Below are 23796 nucleotides of genomic sequence, written 5' to 3' on the forward strand. Positions count from 1 at the left end.
TCAAATATTGAATTTTATTCAAATTCCAAAAGAAACAGCCAGCCAGTTGTTTTTCCTCCTGATGTTCCTTGTCATTCATCCTCTTTGCATCCCAAGAAAAATAGCCTTGTTCGGGCCTCAAACATTTGCATGCACCCAATTAGAGCACAAGAGCGGTGTTCTAAGCACTTAAGACATGCAAGGGAAGAAACTGAACCTCTTCTCCGTGACAGTCAGCTTTCCCTATTCGACTTTTAGGGAGAAGGTTAAAAAACACGTGAAGTTCAAAAAGGAAAATGATTTAATAATTTGAAACTAAAATCCATCTAGAAAACCTGAGTTAAAAATGAATTTCTAAAATGGGAATTAATCCATAGAAGTTGATGTTTTACATCTTTGGAAGTGGTGCGGGGCCATAGGAATTCTGTTAGGTGTATTAGCTGTAGCGAAACATGTATATTAAAGATTGGAAGACTCTGGATTCCCCTTCCCCCTCCCCCCAATTATGGACTAAGTAAATTAAAAAAATATATATCCATAAACTACACATCCCACCGATTATGTTAAACTCCTTTGTGGAGCAACAACTTGCTCTATCCCTTTAATTAAATGTGAGGGTTTAGATCTTTTCTCCCCATTTAAGGATTCTAAGGGAGGAAAACTAGAAACATAGCAAATCAGAGCCTAAGGAGCAAGCTAAAATTCTCCGGGTTTCAAAGCGCTTTAGAAATTGTAAGCAAGTGGTCCCGATCCATTTGGTTGGAACTGCAGCATGTAAAACCTCTAGTCACAATTCAGGGTTCAGTTGGGAAAAAAAGAGTTTTCTTCCTGCAGCCTTCACAACCTATTATTCTCCCATTTGCCTTTTTGCTGCCTCTGCTGCTTCTCCCGCGGCTGCTGTTTAGGTGAAGTTATATTGTGCTTGGTAAACAGACAACACTTAAATTCTCAGGTTGTTTGCACACCATTTTAGGTTCAGCTGCAGTACCCTACTTCTCTTATCTTTTATATTCCCGAGCAGATGTCTTTCATTAATTTATGGATTTATCATCGTTTTTTTTTTCTTTTTCTTTTCTTTTCCTTTCTTTTTCTTTTCTTTCTTTTTTTTTTTTTTACACCTGGCAGCTGTCTCAAGTTTCAGCACTTATTGTCTATTTTGCATTATACATAGAATTGAATGTCATCTGTCTTCACAAAGCTATGGCTAAGAGAATTGAGGCAAAGCCACATGAGCTGCCGGGACAGATCTTGTTTGCGTTCCATCCCCCCTCACCCCACCCCCCCCTTTACCTCCTTAATATTTATTTGTGCTCATTTTCTTTCCTGGCCTTGAATGGAGCTTAGCTCGTGTTCAGTACAGCTGTATGTTTACTGAATCTATTCCATCATGAGTCATTGTGCGTGTGTAAGTATCCTGGAAACAGCTAGTGCTTTCTTGGAAGAACAGTTGCTTTTCAGCACAAGCACTTAAAAGGGAAATTAACCAATTGGTCAGTTCAGATTTATTTTGAAGAGAAAAAAAAAGGATTATCTAACTGTTGGCTTTTAAATCTTTCATTAGCTATTTTTAATAGTTTATTAGAAACATATATTTTATGGGAATTTTATCTTAATTACACGATAAGCAAGAAATAAAGATGTATTCTGTGTTTCATTTCCACTGATTGATTCCAAGTATTTCCAACAGGAAGCATTTTAAAGCAAAAAAACGTACTTGAGAAATTCAAATTAGGATGATTTTTTTCATGAAATAAAAAGCCTTTAAATCCCAACCAAAATACGATGGATACTTTGCTCTGTCTTTTTAGATAAAAAAAGACGAAAACATCTTAGCATAATTTAAAGACACTGAAAGCTTCAGGAAGTTTTGGTGACTCAATAACTATCTGAGAACCACAGCAAAACAATTCATTTTGTATGAGACCAAATTTGAAAAGGTTTGGAACTTTTCCCTGCTAATAATTAATTGTACTAGGTTGTTTGGACGTAGCCTTCTGAAAGAACAGATTAGAACCCAGATCTGAGGATGTTTGTCAAAGTTTGGACTTGCCTAAAACTCTTATCACGAGGCAATAGGAGACAGCTTGCAACTATTATTTCACTTATCCATTTGGACAGATGGTCCTGAAGTGTGCCGGGCTCCTTTAGTCCCCTCTCTCAGTCTAATGGAGGTTACTGGAGGGCCTTTCAGCCCTCTCCTTGGCACAAGAAGTATGTCAGTCATAAATTATCGTCTTTGTAATCATTAAGGATCTCAAACAAAAACACAAGTTCAGTTAAACTGCTTTGGCTTACAGATAAAACATCAAAATTTCTTTCTTCAGTGTTTATTTACAGTGAAAACAAAAGGCTCAATATTTAACCTTTCAATTTACAAACTAAGGTGATCTTTTTCAAATTGCGTGATATTAACGGGAATGCTAATTGATCAAATTCTCAGCAGAATATTTGGTCAAACCCCCTGTTATAAGTAGTCAAGAACTTATCCGTATTAACTCGATTATGCTTCTCTAGGAACTTTCTGGTTTCCCTGTGTTCCTAAGCTTGGTCATGCCGTACTTGATGATGGTAATTTAGAAACTTTCACCTTTCCTAAATATCTGTGTTTATTTGACCTTGCTTCATACGGTGTGAAATTTTTGTTGGGTTTGTCAGCCAAGTGTGTGTGTTTGCTTACGTGTGCGTGTGTGTGTGTGCGCACACCCACACGTACATATTTTCTTTTCTTTTTTTTCCCCTTATTTTTTCCCAGACTCTCTTTTAAGAGAAAATCCTTAGAGAAGCTTCTAGGAAGGACCCTTAATTGACCTTGTGGGGGACCACATTGATTTTCTCCACGTGCATCTTCATTTCTGATAAATTATAAAGCCATTAATTTGCTGAGGAAATGGCAGGGCCAGGCTGCGGCACAGATGTGACCAGAGCCATCCCAGCTCCGAGTCTGCTGAGGAGTGCCAAGAATCTGGGGGAGAATCAGGAAGCCTGGATGGTTATGCTTAGCCTCACATTCTCTTGGGAACTGTTTTAGTTGCTGCTGTTTACAGATCTAAAAGGTAATGATGTTTCCAGATAAATAGACCTTCTTATTTTGGGTAAGTGGCCATTTATTGATCTGCTAACCCACATTTATTGATTTGTTAGCTCCAACCACTGTGCCACTCTCAAAGGAGTTAACTATAAATCCAGGAGAGGCAAATCGTATTTGGTTTTGGATCGTTGCTCTGACAAAAGCGACCCCCCCCCCGTTCTCTCGGTGCCCAAACTACCCCTCCCCAGTTTTAGCTGTTATTGAAAAGGAAACAATTAAAAGGATATAATAATAAGACAGGAAGAAAGTGAGTCAAGATGCTCCGTTATATTAGCGCTGAAAGGTGAAATGTGAAGCTTGCCTGACAGTGTTCAGAATAATGCATTTTATATTTTCGTGTACATTAGTATAATAATTGGATGTCATCTGCAGAGAGCGGAGAGAACAAACAGAACTGTAATTGTGAAGAAGGAAAAAACTCTCATGATAAAGAGTTGTGCAGTACCTGTTGGGTGCATTTGTCTCCTTAGCAACAAGTGAACGTATAGATAGCCTAAGGACTTCAAATAGGGGGAATGTTTTGCCATCCTCACCACGAAGTCTCCAGGATTCCGCAACTAAATTGTGCATCTTCGCCATTATATTTGGCAAATTCTGACCGGCAGTGGTCGTTGTGAGCAGGCAGCAGCAAGTTAGTGGTGGATTCCATGGCCAGCGCCATTTATCTTCCAGAATGCCTATGGCTGCTGGGTGGTGGCCCTCCGGATTCCTGGGGGGGGGGGGGCGGGGGAAGGGAGGGATGGTAGGTGCTTGTGTTTCAAGAAATTGTTTCCTTAACCAATTGCATCCTACATGCAGGAAGGATTGTCACCCAATCACTTGAAAAAAGCAAAGCTCATGTTCTTTTACACCCGTTATCCCAGCTCCAACATGCTGAAAACCTACTTCTCTGATGTAAAGGTAAGGACATATTTCATTATTAATGTTTTCAATTTCTGTGCATGAGGTAGTGATTTGAACTCTTGGAAGTTAATGGAGATGAGTGTGGAGTTGGTTGGTGAATACACCTACGTTGTAATTGATTTAATGCATTTGTCCTTTGGTCTAAGGCTTTGCCAAGCAAAGAGGAGGCTCCTTGTGTGTTAAGAGAAAGGACTGGGCGCACAGGTTTTCATTCTAGTCCGGGAAACTTAACCTCCGTCTTTATGTGTCTTAACTCCTGGGAAGAAATTTCAGTTGGTCCTGGAGGGATGTGCTTTAGAGAATTTTATTTTCCTCCCCTCAGCCACAGTAAACTGTTTCTGTTTTTGTTTCTGTTAGTTTCCCCATATTTGTGCTTAGGAAAGCAAACACTAGCACCTCTTTTTCCCCCTGTCGAAAGGAGCGTACATTGAAATTCTCTCTGCAGTAGCTGCTTAAAAACAAAAGTGATGATTGTCTCTTATTTACAACTTAATTTGTTGTTGATGTAGAGTACACTGAGCATAAGGAGAATGAATAAAGTGACAGATTCAGGACACATTATTCAAATGAGGATATGAAAGCTGTCGGCCTACAGCTGCAGCCTCCCTCATTCTACAGAATATGGGGACCTCCTGGTTCTGTGTGTGTGTGTGTGTGTGTGTATGTGTGTGTATGCGTCTGTGTCTATGTGTGGGTTTTAAGTAATTGTTTGCAACAACTTGATGTTGTGTTAATCATCTGTAACTTTTTAAAACATAGATTGGGTTTTGATGATGATAATGACACACATGGTATCATTATCCAACGAACTCGATAAACATTACATTAGCCGAGATTAGTTTATTAAGGCTGGGTGCTCTTCCCCCCACCCTCTCCTGCCCACCCCCGTGTGTACAAGTTCTTATTTCTGCCACGGAGAACCCACGAGCTGCCAAAATGTGCTCCTTCCTCTGCGACTCCCCTCTCTCTGCAGTGGGTTTTGTGCCCAATGTCTGAGTTGTTTCATTGGCCCCTTTCGCAGGCCGACCCATTTCAGTCTTGCCTTCACTGGTGTTTTACTTGGCCTTGTAAGAAAAGTTCTGTTTTCCCTCCTGTTTGCTTTTAAATCGTGTAGCAACTTCAGCCTTTTATCTCTCTCCTTCCCTGGCTGAGCTCCTTAAGGAAGGCATGTTTCTTCCTCCTTCAGTGCCAGCAAACTGGGCAGGATGGGAAGGCAGAGAGAGGCAGTTACTTAAACAGCTGGATAAGAATCACTAAGCCCAAGAAAGGTCGAGTGCCACAGTAGACCAGGACAGGGTTGGGACCTTGTGGGGGACCATCTGAAACTGACAAACTGAAGGGCATTTGTCGATTGGTTGAGGACCAACCAGCTTCGAGAGCCTAGTTCTTCTTCCAGGGCATCCTCCCAACACTTTAGTTCTAGGAGGGGGACATTGAGGAGAGGGAGAAAATTGTTATTTTGTGTGTGTGTGTGTGTGTGTGTGTGTGTGTGTGTGTGTTTAGATGTCCATGTTACCTCCTTCACTCCTCTTGGCGCTGTGATCTGCAGTGTTGTGATATAATGATAACAACACCTTATATTATCTATCATACAATATCCTTTCATTCAGAAGGCCAAAGAGCTTTACAAACTGCATACATAGGGATCACTCATCTACCACTGACATGCAGACACCTAGAGGGTGGAAAGTAGCAGCCATTCTGAGCCAGCAACACTATCCAACAGTAGATGTAAATATTAGAAGCATTCATGTTTTTGCACACGTGTGGCGGGGGCAAGGGCAAGGGTGGGGGAGATTGTGGATTTGTAGCTTTAGAAATACCGGGCACTGTAAACCACCAAGAAATTGTTCCCATTCCTTTAGAACACATCTAGTAATTCAGCTTTGCAAATAATCACTCACTTTATGTAAATAACAATTAAATACCTGGGTGACCATTTCATTTAAAAAAGCATTAATATTCAGATTATAGATTCCATCCATATTCTGTCCATACCGGGAAAGAAGGCTGTTAGTTAGAATGTACGTGAGTCTGGTTAACTCCCAATTATCCACTCTAATGGAGGGGAAACAGTAGGGCATATAAGGCAAAGCAGAAAGTCACTGAAGGTCATTCCTCTTTTATTTTTGGAATGAATTATACATTTTTAACTTTCCTAATTGTGTTTTTTCTTTGGCTAGTAATAAATGAATTTATATTCCCTGAGCTTACACTAATGATAGTGGAAAGTCATGCATAGAAAGGGAAGGATAGTCCAGACAAGGTGTTCCAGAAACTTTCTAGGAAGCAATGGCAGAGCGTTCTTGGATTTCTTTAATATTAAGGAAAATCCAGAATTTGAATATTGACAGTGCATATACTCATGCATATGTATGTTATGTTATATGTATATATGTAGTGTGTTTGTATGTGTATATATATATATATATACACACACACATATCTCTATCTAGATATAGATATATAAATGTGGATGCTTATTTGCAAGGCTGAAATAACTATATAGATATACGATCCAAAATTTTATTTCAGTCCAGATTCAAGAAACCACAGAATTGAGAAATCCCTAGAAATTGGAGAAGAGACCTTAGGGTTTTATCAGAAATGAAACCCTGCGTCATATATCTTGAAAAGGACATATTCTTGTGACTCTGGACCAAGTAATACTTGTCGCAATGATACAAGCGTATACTTGTTTGTGGCCACCTACATGAAGAGAAAATTCCTAATTCTAGCAAAATGTCGCTTTCTGAATCACAGAGTCACTTCATTTCAAATAGTGATCAGAAGTTCGTTTTGCAAGTAAAAAAACCAAGAGACTCACACGAGTGGAAAATATTTTGTTTCATGAATAAGGTGTAGCCTAGGTGTCCATCCAAGACACAGTTGGGAGGTAGCGCTAGACTGAGTTAATCTCCAACCAGCTCCTGGTAGGTGAGCCCCACCAGAGCGATCCTCCCTCCCTTGTATTTTTCCTTAGGAAGGGAGACAGTGCTTCACTCTCCACTCTGGGAAGGAAGTGAAGGTTTTTAAATTACCTTGGAAAAAAAAAAGAGGTAGGAGGAAATCCTATACAATTCAGAGACGTTGGCTTGGTGAGAAAAATTCTTCTATGGTGATGATATACATGAAGGACGAAACCAGGGCCGTCTTAGTTGAACTCCCAGAGTAAGAATCTAAACAAAGTTCCGTGTTCTCACAGAGAGTCCAGCTTAATTCCCTCATCCCAACATTCAGCCGGACAAAAAGCTCAGCTCATGGGCCTTCAGCTCCTTTGAGAAGGGCAAGGGGGCATGTGGGAGACGGAGGCCGAGGATCCATGGGCCTCCACCGTCTTCCCGGGCACTCCTGGGTGCTGATTTTAATGTACAAACTAATAACTCTTAGACCACTAAGTACAACAGATTCAGTGCCATTTCAGCTTTGAAGAACAGACGCTCACGGCTTTTCAAGCCGGCGGTGTTAAATGATGTATCTCATTCCCTCCACCCCTTGAGTCAACTGCTGTCCGGCCAGATTAAGGTGTCAGATTGATTTGTTTTATACATCTTTTGACCATGCTCATTGAATATTTAGGAAGTTTCTCCAGCCCATATTGAGGCTGAGATGTCCCGTGGGAAGCATTAATCAAAGTCACAGAGACTCGTACACTGTGGAAACACAGCCTCTTTATTGTAGCGATCAGTTTTTGCAGTAACACATTAACACGACAGAGCTTGCCTTGATAGAACAATTGATCCTTTTCTGGGAAGCCACTACAGAATGGGGGACATTAACTCTTTCAAGTTGCACACTTTTTCTCCCCCAAGGTGACTCTCTGGAAAAGAGGGGGCCGGCCTCTGCTGGTGTGGCCAGCAGCCCAAACCGGGCGAATTTCAGTAAATTTCAGTTACCTCCCTGTGGAGCAAACCCTGCTCTTCAAGCTGTTGTGCTGGTCATTTTCCTTGTCTCATGTTTGGGGAGTCTGTTGTTTTTGCCCATTCTTCCTCTCTGGTATTTCCATTCTCTAACAATAAGCTTTAAATCTCCCTTTATGTCCCATTCCTAAATAATGGCGAGTGCACTTACTTTTTTGTCCTTCCCCATTAGGTCATTCATGACCATTCTAGAAAAAAAATACCCTTCTATTTTTTTCCTCTACAGTACTCTTGTCCATATGAGACAATGTCTTGTAACAATACAGAAGCCTAATCTCCATGTCAAAGCAATTTTCATTCCCCAGTGCACAGCCTGCTATCATTTTGTAATGTTTTGTTTCTTATTCTAAAAGAATTAAAAAGGAACAGTAAGCCGTCACGGGGGCCTGTAGTCCTTATCTCAGTGTCTGGAAATTTGGACAGTGTATTTTACTGCTGAGATAAAATGGAAAGAACTCCAAGTTCAGCAAATCGTAATGGGTTTAAGTTCTATTGAAATCGGCAACCAGAAGATCAGATAACGGGGGTCCTTCAGTTGTCTTTTTAATCGGGTTCCCCGCAAGGCTGAATAGAGACAGAGCAGACACACAGAGTGAAAATATAATTCTTGGATAGGTTAAGTACATGTTTGAACTCTAGCAAGCAGAAGCGATTTGCTGATGACTTAATCATTTTCTGGTCAATTATCTGTAAGGGCCCTTGCAACTCCATGGCAATTATGATGCAAGTTGGCCTTTTGGGAGAAACACCAGTCTCCCTGCTTCTGTTTCCTTGTTACTTCCATTCTCTGCCATAAATTTTCATTCATTTATTATCTTTGCTGGTATAGAAACAACTTTCTGTGTAGTAATTACAGCCCCGATACACACTTTAGCTGTCATCTTGCTGGAGTCTGGATGTTCTCATGGCCAGTGTTTGATAAGTGGTCTTTGTTGATTTTTGATGAATGTCCATCTTTTTCTGGGGGCCCAGGGAAGGGAATGCCTGTGATGACAAAAGGCAGGGGGTTGTCTGTCAGCCTGCCTGATATAAAGCTATGGATTTATTGGTTTTGACTTGGCAAGTTGAGATGCATCTGTCCTTTACGTGCACAGAGGACTGTCAATAAGAATGGTATCACTTGCAGTGAATCCAGGAAGACATCTTCATTTAAAAGGTCATTGGGAAACCTTGGTAAACAAAGTTGTAAAGCCTGATCATGTTGTTGTAACTTGGCATTTAAAAAACTGTAATAAAGATTCTGTCTATGCTGTCTGTGGACTGTGTCTTAAGCACACCTCCCAAACTGCATAGACTCCAGCGGGAAGGGGGCATGGGTCCTCTCGAGTGCTGGCTGTAGGAAGTGTATGAACAGGTACGGAGGTTTGACCAGACAGCAGCAGCCGTGGGTACCGGGTGCAGACATTAAGTGGAATCATAGCCGACGGCCACGGGGATCACCCATTACCCAAAACTAAGCGAGTGCCAGATTCCTCCCCTTTTGTGTGAAAGCCATTTGCCAGCATTGAATGAGATTGTCATGTGGTGACACAAATTCTCTTTAAAAAAAAAAATCACGCTCGTGGTGAAGTCACGTGACTCACCATCTCTGGTACTTGAATATGACGACTTCCCAGGATTCTGTGGCTTGAACGAATGTCCACAAGAAGTATACAAATGCAGTTTGTTCTACCGAAAGATGAAGGACAACGTTTCAAATAAGACATTCAGCTTAAGGAAAATCAGATTTAGAACATGAGGTTTCCATTTGAGATGTGGAGGGTCGTGACGCAGTTTCCATCGTTAGTTGGTTTTATAATATCCCGTAAGTATATCATTGCTCTTGCCACCATTTTGGTGGAATTAAAAGCATACCTTTCCAAGTAAGGAAGGGAGGGGAACTTTAAAAATTCTTCAAATGCTTAAAGAATGAATGAAGAAAAATGGCAATGTTCTTATCCTTTTCAACATTTAAATTTAACAGTTCAACAGATGCATTACCTCTCAGCTCATCAAGTGGTTTAGCAATTTCCGTGAGTTTTACTACATTCAGATGGAGAAGTACGCACGTCAAGCCATCAACGATGGGGTCACCAGTACCGAAGAGCTGTCTATAACCAGAGACTGTGAGCTGTACAGGGCTCTGAACATGCACTACAATAAAGCAAATGACTTTGAGGTAGGAACTCATCTTTGTTTTTCGGTCATCTCCCTTTTTTAAAAAAAAATTATTTTCTTTAGAAATGCCCCAAATCTGTCTTTTTTTTTTTTTTTTTTTTTTTTTTTTGCTTTGGTATCTCACACAAGCATCCCCCAGTAGGGTAAGAGGTCGAGTGGCAATGAAGAGCCCCCCGTGGGTCCCGTCAGAGTCCTGGGAGCTGACCCACTTCCGTTTCCTTTCCCATCCCCCGCCTCTGCTGCTTGCTTGGAAGACCCATGTGGCCACACAAGAGGGAACTGGCGAATCCAAAGAAACGGCAGCAAGGAACACACACAGAGTGATTCCCTTTCCAGAGAAGAGGTCCCTCCCCCAATAGGCCTTTTTCACATTTAGATTCTGGCGTGCGGATTGAGTTGACATATGCTGTGTTCAGTGGTAGCTTCGAAAGTTGTTTTCTTAAAAAGTCTAGAAAGATTGATGGGGAAGTGATTCCACGGTTTCAAACTTTCATGAGCATTCATTTCCTTTGTGGAAGAAACGGTGTGAGAATTTCCCAAGTACCTATGATAAGAGACCCATGGACGTCTCTGTTCGCTTGTTTGCTTCTGGTTTTGTTCTTCTGGGAGGACACCCTTGTGTATTCATTTCGCACACGTGCAGCTTCACGAGCTTGCTGCCCTTCCTTCATACGGTCTTATACATACTTGCATGTGTCTGCAACCTGCATATTCCAGGCACATATGAAGCAGTGCAGATGGTTCCCAGAAAGCCGTATCTATGCGACAATAAGAGATGTGTGGCTATGAGTAAGGCATTTCTTTACTGGCTGATGTGGTGCCTCAGCGTTTTTCATTGAACGGGATGACTTTCCATGAGACAACACCAGCGAATCTCCCAGTACCCACAAAAGCATTTCGCTGAGCCCTGCTGACTGGGGCAATGATGGCTGGAAGTGGGAATGTGGGAAGGGTTCTGCAGGCTGAACCTCTGATGATGAGAATGGACAGGCTGTGGCTTGACAAAGGTGGTCCTTCTCTTGTAGTACCTTGAGGAGGAGAATTTTTCCCCCACATCTGCTCGTGCGCGGACCTTATGTTAATATTCTTGCTTTCCTTACGCAGATAGGTACCCCCAAATGCCCGCAAAGTTCTCAGTGTCAAAGGAGAAAGGGGCGGGCTTCCCTGGTGGCGCAGTGGTTGAGAGTCCGCCTGCCGATGCAGGGGACACGGGTTCGTGCCCTGGTCCGGGAGGATCCCACATGCCGCGGAGCGGCTGGGCCCGTGAGCCATGGCCGCTGAGCCTGCGCATCCGGAGCCTGTGCTCCGCAACAGGAGAGGCCACAACAGTGAGAGGCCCACGTACCGCAAAAAAAAAAAAAAAGGAGAAAGGGGCACCTCGGTCTGGCCTTGTCAATACCGACCTGAACCCCACTGTCCCCCGCTGCTTGCCCATTCCTCTGGGGACCCTTCTCCCAGTGGTCTTAGCAGATCAGTTTTTGTGGCTTATGAAGAACTGAATGGGGAAGTTTAGCAGCGGGAAAGTCATGGTTTTTCCTTGAAAGTTGGAGTGTTTATACTGCAAGCCACCAATTTCTCTTTGCTATCCAATACCAATGTATTTTTCTTGCCAAATGGGTTATAAGCAAAGTTTTTCTTTGGCCAAACACATTAAAAGTGAGGCTCCTTCTTGTACTTACTGCTTCAGTATTTTAAAGTCTCTGTTGGAACAGAGCACTGGTTTACTGTTTCGACAGAACACTCTAGCAGATTTCTTCTAAAGCTGAAGATTGTGACAATGGCTAAACTTTTTTTTTTTTTTTTTTTTTTTGGCCACACTTTGTGGCATGTAGGATCTTAGTTCCCTGACCAGGGATCGAACCCGTTTCTCCTGCATGATGACGATGGCTAAACATTTTAAAGAAATCTTATTAAAAGCTTCACTTCTCCCCACCCCCTTTCTGATAAGTCTTTTGCTGTCAACTTTGAGCTAAGAGAATTCAGCGGTGTGCTAGTGAACTAATTGCAGTTTATTATGATAAATATTCGTTTGGCGGCGTGCGTCAAGCTTCATAAAAGAATTGCCCGAGATCCACGGGATGGTTTGTGCATTTTTGCTGAGTGACATACTCAAGACAACAAATCCTGACAGTGCCCATTAGGATTTTTTAGGGTCGTGTAAACCTTACCTGGTTGGTTTTAATCCCCTACTCAGCGCAAGGGCCAAAATGACACAAACGGGATGGCTGGAATCAAGAGATACCCAACAAGCTGCTCCGTTTAGCATCATCTAAATCCTCCTTTAATATGATTACCATCTGATATTCCTCTCTTTGTGAATCATATCCACTTCCAGCCAGGCCACCTCTCCTTTATCTGCAGTGTCTATTTTAAGACTGCTTCAGTGCAAAGAGTATGGGGCCCAGGGAGCAATTTTGTCACTTCTCATGTGACTTCAGACAAGTTATTGGACTATTCTGGGCCTTATTCCTCCTTCGGTAAAAACTAGGCTCTTTCCGGAAATGTGCTAAGAACAAAGCAGGAGCTGGATTCTGCCCTGCCCCCTCCACTTACCCACACATATGCACATACACACCCCTACCACCACATATGATCCTAATATCATGAAGTAGTTTTTAATTTAGCCTCTCAGTTTGGGGCACTTACTAATAAAATCTTCAGATAAGATGATTCTTCTTTTCTGTGCCTTTGTGCATGGAGGTCAGTGCTTAAGTGAGATGCTTAAAAAGCCGCTGGTCCAATTGCGGTGAGCAGGGGCTACTCTTCGTTGCAGTGCGCGGGCTTCTCATAGCGGTGGTTTCTGTTGTTGCGGAGCAGGGGCTGTAGGCGCGGGGACTTCAGTAGTTGTGGCTCGCGGGCTCAGTAGTTGTGGCTAAAAAAAGCCTGCGCGTAGCAACGAAGACCCAACGCAGCCAAAAATAAATAAATAAATTTGTAAAAAAAAAAAAAAAAAAGCCACTGGTCTTATCATTGTTGCTCTTCCAGTGTGGACCGTGGCTGTGAGCCAGAAGTAGACCCAGCACCTCTATCTGATACCTTAGCTGCTATTGCATGCACTGCTTGACTTTTGAATCTAAGTTTCTCCCCTGAAGAGCAAGTCAAGTGCATCTGCAGTCTAAAATGAGCAAGTGAAGAAGATGGCAAAGTAGAGAACTGTACACCTGGTTTATTCTTAAATTTTTAACCAGATATGGGGCCTAGTAGAGAGACGGAAGTTATGCCTACATGATGCCCAAAGATCCAATCAATTTAAAGGAATATATTAAACCAACCATTAGCTGGCCAAATAATAAAACGTCTTCTTGATTGCATTTTAAAATTCCTCAATCAGTTAATCAGTGGTTTGTAGCAATGATAAAATAGCTCACATTTATTGACTGTTTAGTATGTTCTGGGCACTCTTCTAAGTGGTCTACCCATATTAATTAATTTAATGTGAGTCCTAATGATATGGATATTAATACCAGAAATACTTCAGCTTGCCTAAAGCTTTATACTGTTTCTAAAGCAGTTCTAAGTGGGTGGGAACAGGGGAGCCAGGGAGAGAGAGCGGGGGTGAGGCTAACGCTTTTCTGTCCTTTGCTACCTTCTCCTTCCTTCTTTCCCTCCTCCTCCTCCCCTTGCCTTTTCTCAGCTTTCTGCTCCATCTCTGCCTCTGTCATAAGCTTGCTGGCGGCACCTCTGTCACTGCTAAGCGCCACCCCCCTCCAGCCCCTGCTGCTGATGGCTCTCAAGGCTGGAGTGGCTGCTGACCCCTGGCCTGCGGGAAAATAAAGCAGATGGGGAAGGTTTATCACTAGTGCAGAGGGAGTGGCTCGCATCTCCCTGCTCTTCTAGACCCTGCGCATTTCCTGTCTTGTATGAGTCAGAACCTTCTAAGTGACAGGAGAGCCTGTTCTGCCTTTTGTATCAGTTTACACAATTGCCAAGATTCTTGGCACGGCATTCAGACTTGGGGTGGTGAGAGCTTGAGAAGTCCCAGGGGATGTGGAAGAAGACACTGAAGGGGGAGGGTAGGGGGGGATGAACCACGCTTTCAGCTTGTCCTCAAGGGAAGAAAGTTGGCTACAGGACAGGGGTCGGGCATCTCCCTCCCAACACGAGTCCGTGAAGGTGTTCAGACAGGCACGTTCAGTGACAGGCCGCATTTTTTTTTTTTTTTTTTTTTGCGGTACGTGGGCCTCTCACTGCTGTGGCCTCTCCCGTTGCGGAGCACAGGCTCCGGACGCGCAGGCTCAGCGGCCATGGCTCACGGGCCCAGCCGCTCCGCGGCATGTGGGATCTTCCCGGACCGGGGCACGAACCCGTGTCCCCTGCATCGGCAGGCAGACTCTCAACCACTACGCCACCAGGGAAGTCCAGGCCTCATTTTTAACTCCCGCTTTTCACGTTAAATGAGATGGGTAACAATACGTTCGTCGTTCCAGGTGTTATGGTATATATTGCCATGCTTCATTCTCACTTCATTTTGAAGAGCTTCCAAAATTGATTTTTATAGGGAGGGAAATGAGGTTTGGGATTCCTTCCCAGTTTTTAAATCACACTGATACTTCTGACTTCAGGGGCATAGGAGCTGAATTTTATTACTTCTGTTTCCCTCACAACTGTGGCAGGGAAAGAAGGCAATGAGCGCTGTCAGTTTCCAAGGCAGGTTGACACGTTTTTGCAGAGAACTCGACTAAGGCAACCGATCTGTGTAAGTCACAAAGGTTAAACGCACTGCTCAGGGAGCCGGAAGACAGCCACCCTAGGTTGACTGAGGTAGGCTGGCCGCTGGGAAAGGCAGGATGACCCAGAGCTTGGGGTCTGGGATGGCCTGCATGGAGGTTGGGAAGAGAATGTCGCAGACCCCTTCTTCTGGGCTGACCCTTCTGACCACAGGGGCATGTGCTTTGGACTGTATTGCTTTTCTGTTTCCCTCACAACTGGGGCAGGAAAGAAGGCAAGGCTTGCAATCAATTTCCAAGACTTCCCTGAGCACTCCTTCTCCTTTTCTCCATTCCCATGAGCTAGCTCTTCCCCCGCGGTGGTCAGCCAGGTGTCCCCTGTGGGCCATTAGTGGCTAGCCAATTAACTGCGGGCAGGGTCCAAACTCGCAGGAGGAGTGACTAACTTCCCTTGCCCTCAATAAAGACCCAGGGCTTTGGATGGAAGGCTTAGAAACAAATAGAAAAGAGAACTTGATTCATTGATTAGTGGGCTTGTAAATGTCATTTCCTAAGATACTAACTCACGGGGCAGACGTTCCATCGTGGAGCCAGTGGTTTGACTTATTTCTAGGTGTCACATGACAGGCAAGAAGGGTACTTCTGCAGGCCTCTCTCTGTGTCTTCTCACTCTCCTCTTAGAAAGAGAAAATGAAAAGGCAGCACTCCTCACATCCCCCCACGCACACACCCACCCAAACGCACGACACTTAAACACATAGAGTGCATGTACTCCCTCCACCAGGCTCACCCCCATTCCCAGCCCACTCCCGCTTTCCACACGACGCACATTTAAGAAGATTTAATATATTTGGAAGTCCTTCACTCGCCCTGTCCCCTCTTTAAAGAAAAATGAGGACAGGTGGATTTAGGAAGCGCTTCCCTCTGCTCCAAATAGATACTTAAATATGAGTGATCATTTGGAAAACCGGCACAGGAGGGAAACCCTTTTACTGCTCTTGCAGTCTTTTGGCCTCAAAGCCGAGGTGTCATTTAAACGATCACACAACGCACTCTTGGTGGTTGGCAGGAGGAAAAGAAACCTTTGCCGTTTCCTTCCCTGCCAGTCCCCCCATTGACAAGCCAAATTGATCTTTTAAGAGAGTAAATGAATGTTCTCTAAATATATGTACACACATGGCTATCTGGAAACATATTCCTCGTACAGAATGATTGCCTGAGATTTGAAGGAGGGAGCAGTAAAGACGCCAGGCTGGGTGGGGAAGGGGGGGGCAGGGGTAGGGGAGGGCACGGGGAGAACTGCGTGCCCGAAGCTTCATTTTCGCACCGCTGTCCATCTGGGATTCAAGGTGTTGATCAGTATAATGAAGCAGGCCCATTGATTTATCATCTATTTGGTAATGTCGTTGCATTTTTAGCGCCCTGTGTCTTTTTTGTCATTGGGTTACATTCAAGCACAGTAAGATCAACGTTCAAACCTCCTTACTCAACAGCTTTATGAGTTATAGCATTCCATGACCTTTCTCAACATTCTTAAAGAACAAGATACAGTGTAATGTCGCTTTACTTTGCTTATTGTCCTTTGTTGGGGGGAACAAAGCATTTTCTACAGTGGCTATAGCACATAATTATACAACTTTCAATGGCAGTGTCTTGGTATCAAAGTTCAGAGGAGCCTTTAGAAAAAAAAAAAAAAAGATGTTTTGTGGCAGCCTAGGGAGGGTCTCATCTTTCCTTCAGAAAATAGTTCAAGGCTCTTCTGTCAAGCTTCCCTACTTAGAGCTTTTTCTCCTCCTGCTTCATAAAGTTTAAAGCAGATTCAGTGGAGTTCTATGATCTATTTCCTTTGAAAGATTGTTCCTCGGCACAGAGAGGCCCTTTGACTTCAAGAGTTCACAGATTCATGTCTTTAGGTATCATATGTCTGACCTTATCAGTTACTCCATTTAATGTCAGAGAAAAAGTCTCAACTCTTTGTGTTTGTCTGTTTTGCCTCTGTGAAATGATTTGGTGAAAAGACCATCCTTTTTAACACACCACTGAGAGGCCGTTTCTGCTGCAACCTACCCTGTGGCTTTTCTCTCTTTAAAAAAAAAAAAATTGTCCTTGTGTTTTGTGTATGGATGAGTTCACAGTGAGAATAGAATTATACAAGGGCAGGCGCACACACAAAAAAATCTTTTGCTTTCCTCCCACACCTCCCCCCGCCCAGTGATCTATTGGCTCTCTTGGTGGCTGTACCCCAACAGGCAAAGCCATTTAGCAAACACGGAGGTGGCAGCCGCGTCCACTGCTGGGACAGCATTGGGTTTTTCCCTTGCTTCGACCTACCCCTAAGGCCTTCATAATTAATTGTCCTTCAGAGATGAGGAAAGTTCAGAGACAGTGTGTGGCATGATGGCCATTGTCTGACGTTCAGTTCTCCTCGCCTCGCCTCTTTCTCTGTGCCCCACAAAGGGTTATCAATAGGAGAAAGGGAGCCCGTTCTCTGCTGAGAGCCGCTGGTGGTGGTTGGAGCTTTCAGTGGGTCGGTATCATTGTGTTCGGCCCATCCTGGATTAAATGTCTGCAGGTCTAACCACCTCTTGAAAAGCAGCCTGTTTATTTCGCCTAGATTAAACAAACTCATTTAGCGAACCCCAGGCTTGTTCAAAAGTTGGTGATCCCTTTTCACGTGGCAGATAACATTTTAAATCACATTTCCTCACCCCATCCCACCCCGGCCCCGCCCCCAGGATTTTATTGCACTTTTAACTGTTGGGTTCTTTTTCAGCCATAGGGCAGAAAATGAAATGATCGTTCAGTCACTTCTCTTAACCACTTCAGTGTACACTTGCCAGAATGAATGTTTTTGCAAACATTCTTCTGACGAAGCGTAGGACTTTGGTTCTTGAAAGTGGATTATCCTCGTTTTAAAATATTGTTTCACCTTCAACGATTGCCTCAAGCCAGTCTTCAGTGCTATTTGGTAACAGGACGTAAAACAAATACAACCTGTTCCCCGCCCCCCCCCACCCCTGCCCTTTTGGCTGAGACACCAAATAAAGATGCACTATGGAGACAGCTATTTGCAAAGTAAAGGGAAAAGAGAGCGATTAATGATGATTATACTACTGTTCCTGTTAAATAGAGTGAAGCCAAGAAAACAAATAGAATCGTTCTTCCTAGGAGCAGCTGAACTAGCACGTTCGAGAGGTTTAAGATCGCTTCCCTGTAGTGTTCACAGAGACCTCAAGGCAGAAGGAAACCGTATTTAAAGAGCATTTCTGTGTCCCTGAGAGCAGTGTCTTCTGGAGAAAGGGGCCTACAGGATGGCCAGCATCTATTCTGTCCCTGTTGTTCTTTGAAGGCACTTTCACAACAGACCCTTTGCTATTGAAAGAGAACCTGGATCTGGAAGTTGACACAACTACTAGAGTCATACCAAAAAGGGGATCATAAAAAATTAAACTTATTCTTATGAATCTTTCATTAGAAGTAATGAAAAGGGACAGTAGTGTAGTCTAAGCCCTTTGTGTTGCCAGCCCTTCTTCCGGCCTCTGGGCTATTGTTCTTTCAGCTCCTCAAACAGACTTTTCACTTTCAAACTGACAAAAGTCACTTAAAAGCCAGACAGCTGTACTAACACACCCACCTTACGAAGCTGGAGCCAGGGCAGGTGCCGAGGCCAGCTGAGAGACCTTGTTTAAAATGGGCAGGGGCAGCTCCCTCCTGCCTTCCTGTTGTTTTCGTGCTCTGCTTTGAGGTGGACCATTTATTGCTACTGTGTGATCCTCCCTCCAGGCGCCCCCAAATATTTCTTGCATTTTCTTTGCAGCAGGAAACCTTGACACTCATGCTAATGTTTGTCCCTCGGGTTGGGTTGAATGGCTAGCGTCAGGTTCGTGGAAGGTGGAGCACAGAACTTAGCAGAATCACAGGGAGTTTTACTCAAAACTCTTTCCTTCCGTTTCTCCCCTTCCTCCTCTTTTTCCAGCCTTTTCCAACCAGTCTGAATCTCTCGTAAGCTTTTCAGATTTCTGTGGCCTCTTCAGGAGTAGCTGGGATTGGATAAAACACAGCCACCAGTGGTGGGGACAAGCCTCACCTTAGGATGTGAGATACAGCTAGAGAGAGGTAGGCAGGTAGTCCTGCCTGCGTCCCAGGCCTCAGGGCGCAGCCGCCATGGGCCCCGGCGAGTCCTCCCCGTGTGTGTATTACAGCCCCCCTGCTCCCCTGTCACCTTGTGTACAGTCTGGTCTGTGACACTGATGGTGATTATGTCATTATTTTGCTCTGGGGGCCCTGGCACATCTGCAGAGCCCAAGCACATCTTCTTTGTTGCGCTGGCAATCGTCCTGCACCACAAATGCTTCATTAGCCCTGCTGGCGGCCTCCTTGCCAGACGCGAGTGCCCAAATCCAGGCTTCTTTCTGCTCCGTTCTTTTGTGCAGCTGATGATCGCGTATTCATCTTCCTGGTTCTTCCCCATTTTCCTCGACTTCTGAACTCCAGATGTCCCAGTGTTCTTGCCCAGAGCCCTTGAAAGTGCACAACGCGAAACAAGGCAACTCTTTACCCCTTAACCCATCCTCACCCCTTCCCACCTTCCTACTTTTCTCCTCCCCAGACGAATAGTGATTCTGAATATCTCCCCAACATGAGGACTAACGTTTTCAAACTTGCAGTTTGAAAAGATACCACGGGATTGCTCCCAACTTACAGTGGTACTTACAGTTAGAATGAGGACTTATTAGGCATTTGCTTGGAGATGGGTGCCTTTCTCCTGCAGCCCCTTCCCTCTCCTCGGCTCTTTTATTTCCTCCTGCACATTGCCACGTTTTACCAATCTTCAGCAAGCAGTCTAAAATGTGAGTACAGAAAATATTCTTCATGCCTCGCTGAGCATGTTATAGTCATCTGAAGGTTCTTTTTCTCTGCATGGTATCTTCGTCTGCACTCTACCCCCTCCCAAAATCCCCTGCCCCCTCCTCCTGCTGTCATAACCTTTTTTTTTTTTTAATTTATTTATTTTTGGCTGCCTTTGGCTCCCCAACAATGACCTATTATTAGATATTGAAAGTGACGAACACGTGGCTGTTTTGGAAAGGAGCTAAAACATTTCTCTCGAGTTTTATTCTATATGTTTAGAATACATACAGCACAGCTTTTCTTAAGGTGTGCTGATTTCTACATTAACTGCAGGAAATTTTAGAGCTTAGTATCTTGGGCTGTGATGGGTACTACAAAATCGGTATGTTTAATTTCCCCTTAAATGTGAGTTAATTGATCTGTGTTAGCAGCTTCTCCAATAGAGAGTTTAACCAGTTCTGTCCCCCCACCACTGCAACATAAGATGTTGCCAACGTCTCTCTGTTTGAGTAAAATGAAGATTTTAATTTGAAGGTCTACTGAAAGGAGTAAGTTCATATTTTTATAGGAAGCATGGTCAGATCACTGTCCTGAATTCTAATTCGGAATTCGAGGACAAAGACCCTGGCAAGGATTAAAGAAAACCCCCTCCGAGGAATGAGTTGCTGTTTTGTACTAGGTTTCTGAGCTTACCAGCCATTGACCCCTGTTCTGAATATTAGGAACAAGCTAGGTAACAGAGTGAGGACAGAGGTGGCCAGATCAGTAGGCCAGCAGCCCTGGGCAGGGAGCATGTCGGGAGAGGCGGGTACCTGTCACTGATTGCATCATTTTCGAAAGACTCAGGATGTCCCCAGAACATTCCTAACCTGCTATTTTTAGATCATTATGGTTTTATCACCCCTGGGTTTATTAAAACCTTTTTAAAAATGTAACTCCATTCTCAGAATACACCACTTCTCAAGGTAGTAATTCTCTAAATTTCTTACCTGCTGTGAAAATAGTATCTTCTTTGTATGGCTGTTAAAGTGATTCCCCTGGAACTCCAAAGGGATATCCCTTGTTAGAATATCCTGGGATTTGTGAACAGGACTGTGGCCATATTCTCCATTTCCTCTCTGATTTTAGAGACTTTGATCATTACTCCCTCTTAATCTTCATTTCTCCAGATTAAGGAGCTCTAATCCTTTTTAAAAGTCTAATCTCATACAGTAAGTGGGTTGCGTCTGATCATTTTAGCAGTCCTTCTGTAATGCTCTTCCGGCAGGACCATGTTTTCCTGAGGGACAGTTACAATTACAGGACAACAGGGCAGAATTCCAGTGGGCGGCCACATCACGGTTTTATACCTCGCATACACCTCCAGTGCGGCTTCTTTGATCGCCCCCAAAGTTCATCCTCAGAGGCTGGATTTCTTGACTAGCATCTCAGTAGCACTTACTGGTTCAAATGATCCTATGAGACCAATTTATGAGACCCTTGGCAAGTATTCTTGCAAATCTGATTGTTCTACGGAACATATCCAGCCAAATAAAAATTGCACAGATCCACCCTGCTGTGCAGATGTTTTCAGTGTTTTTGTAGGTAACGTATTGGAGTGTTTGACATCATGAAGACACAGCCTTAACCTTGGGCTTGAGTCTATAAAAATGACAACTAAGGCAAGAAAGCTCTGATCTCTGTATTATTCTCAAGCAGGAAACAAAATGTTCACTTACAAGTAGGTATAATTTTATATAAAAACATCACCTTGAGATCTTAAAAGGGACTTCCTTTGGGGGAGTCTTTCCAATGTCAGTGGTCCTGGACTAATAATAGCGTAGAACTTAAGAGCATGGTTTCTCGAACCAGTCCCTGGGATCAAATCCCAGCGCTGACACTTTCTAGCAGTGAAACCTTGGCAAGTGTCTTACCCTCTCTGTGCCTGCCTCAGTGTCCTCATCTGTAAAATGGGGGAAATGATAGTGCCTACCTCACAGAGTTGTTGTGAGAATTAAATGAATGTCCATGAATATGTTAGCACAAAGTCAGCGCTATATAAGCATTTGCTTTCATTCATTTGTCAAGCCAAAGAGAAGTTCCCTTGTCGCCACTGTCAGTAACCCAACTCTTGCATCATTTCCTGCTGACCCTAAACAGGAAAACAAACAAACAGAAGAGCAAACAGGGAGTTCCCGTTAGAATTGGGACAAAGAGTCAGTGCAAAACTGGTTTTGAAAAGAGAAAGTGATTCCTCCTGCCCCAAGGTTGGCTATAGATGACAGCAGCCCGGAACAGCTCCGGGCTTCTGGAGTCGTGGGTTCCAGATGAGAAGGGCAGCCACGAGATGACAGGGTAGCGTGGAAGGAGCCCCAGATTGGAGGGTCTGCCCCTGGCAGCACCTGCCTCTGTGGGCTCCACTTCGTTCACCTGTAAAGTGATAAGATTCAAAACAGCTTTGTTCTAGCTCTGAAATTCTGCGATTCTAGAACAGAAGACATTATGCCTTCTCTACATAAGTCCCGTGCAGGATGCAAAGCCTTAAGCAGTGACTGTGGAGGCCCTGGGAATACAGATGGCAACCAGGTGGGGCCACTTCCACCCTTGGGGTGCTGCTGTGTCTTAATTATCTTAGTAAAAATCTCCAGGGTGCCCAGTTTAGTGTTCTCCCAAGGCCCTCTTTGCAGATCTTTTAACAGTGCCCTTGGAGATGTGGCAACTCCCTTGCTGGGATTATAGAGGCGAATTTTTCAAATTCATAGACAATTTATTGGCATTATATTTGCTGCTCACTTTGTTGTGGTGGCTAGGGCAGCCAAACAGTGAGGTCATTCATCCGAGAAGCCCTCATGCCTGTGGGTTTTCTAGGAGACGATATGGACCTGAACAAACTAACAGAGAGCCTGTATACCTGTCCCCACACACGTTCCACCAAGGCCACAACTCAGCCCAGACAATCGGCCTGTGTAATACGTATTAACTTCTGTAGAATATACAACATCTCCCCTCTTTCAAGACAGAATTGTTTTAGATGTTATAACTACCATCACTACTAGGTTTGGTTGGTAGTTTTTGTAAAAGCAACATCATCCTTCCCTTTAAGCATGTCTCAAATGATAGTAATCAGGAATGTCTTTTCCACTGGGATTTTGTATGTACAGCTTTGTGTTTGGGAGGTATCCAATCCTCACACAGGTCACTTGGATATGTTTTTTTCTATCTTTCTTAACGGTAATTGTACCCAACCTCTGGTTTTTTTTTTTAAGGCTACCTTAACGGTGGAAAATAAAATCTGGTACTAAAAATGACTTTTAGTAAAAGGTAATACCATTCACTGAGCACAGATATGGGGGTTTGAGTAGGGGTGAAGGAAGAGGCATGATCAGAAGCAGAAGTCGGCTGTGCTCTCAAGGCCACTGTACTTCCTTTAATACAGAGAGTATTTTTCAAAGATTTATCATCTTTTTTTTTTTTTTTTTGGCTGTGCTGCACAGCTTGCGGGATCTTAGTTCCCCAACCGGGGATTGAACCCGTGCCCTCAGCAGCGAAAGCGTGGAGTCCTAACCACTGGACTGCCAGGGAATTCCCAGAGATTCATCATCTTAAATGACCTGAAGGTGTACAAAATAATTTGTATGTAGACTCCTGACCCTGCCTTTCAGCAGGGCCAGTCCCAGGTCTCGACAGCATCCTAAGTCTTCCCACCGCAAACATTACCTCCAGACCCATGAGGTGTCGGTAGGGTTCTAGAGGACTTCCAAAGGCTCCCGGGGCCCTTCTGGAATCTGTTTCTCTGACTTTCCGAGCTATTTACCTTTCTTGAAAAAGGAATGTCAAAGCCCTTCACAAAACTCTTAGGTTGCTTTTGAAATACGGCTCATGCTTAGTTTTGCAAAGGGTAAGCCTGGAGGAGAAACCCATAGAGTTCCCTAGGACACAAAGCAGAATTTTTCTGACTTTTTTGCCTTTCATCCCAGTCCTTTCGCAAAACAACCCAGGTATTATTGGGGCTGCATCAGCTGTTGTCAGCAGAGAGGCGGTGTCTCCCGTGACCCGGCGTTCTCCGAAGCTCTCTTCATCTAGCATCCGTATCTCCCAGTGCCTTCTTCGGTGCTTACTCTGAGCAATGCTATTCTCATTGTCCTGCCTCAACCCCACTTCCTAGCAATCTCTCCCTAGGCTTCTCTCTCACATTGCTCCACCCACATGAATAAAGGACACACGCTAGTTCTGATGTTAGCCTGGGCAAAGC

General features: G+C 43.9%; 1 protein-coding gene across 1 annotated transcript in view; it reads left to right on the forward strand.

The window, feature by feature from the left end:
* Positions 1–23796, forward strand: part of PROX1 (prospero homeobox 1) — a 49204-nt gene that overhangs the window by 13224 nt on the left and 12184 nt on the right. Inside the window, exons 3-4 of the mRNA XM_060142135.1 lie at positions 3860–3967; positions 9854–10048. Of these exons, the coding sequence (XP_059998118.1) occupies positions 3860–3967; positions 9854–10048 (303 nt within the window). The remainder of the gene's footprint in view (positions 1–3859; positions 3968–9853; positions 10049–23796) is intronic.

Source organism: Lagenorhynchus albirostris, chromosome 2, assembly GCF_949774975.1.
Source record: "Lagenorhynchus albirostris chromosome 2, mLagAlb1.1, whole genome shotgun sequence".
Lineage (NCBI taxonomy): Eukaryota > Metazoa > Chordata > Mammalia > Artiodactyla > Delphinidae > Lagenorhynchus > Lagenorhynchus albirostris.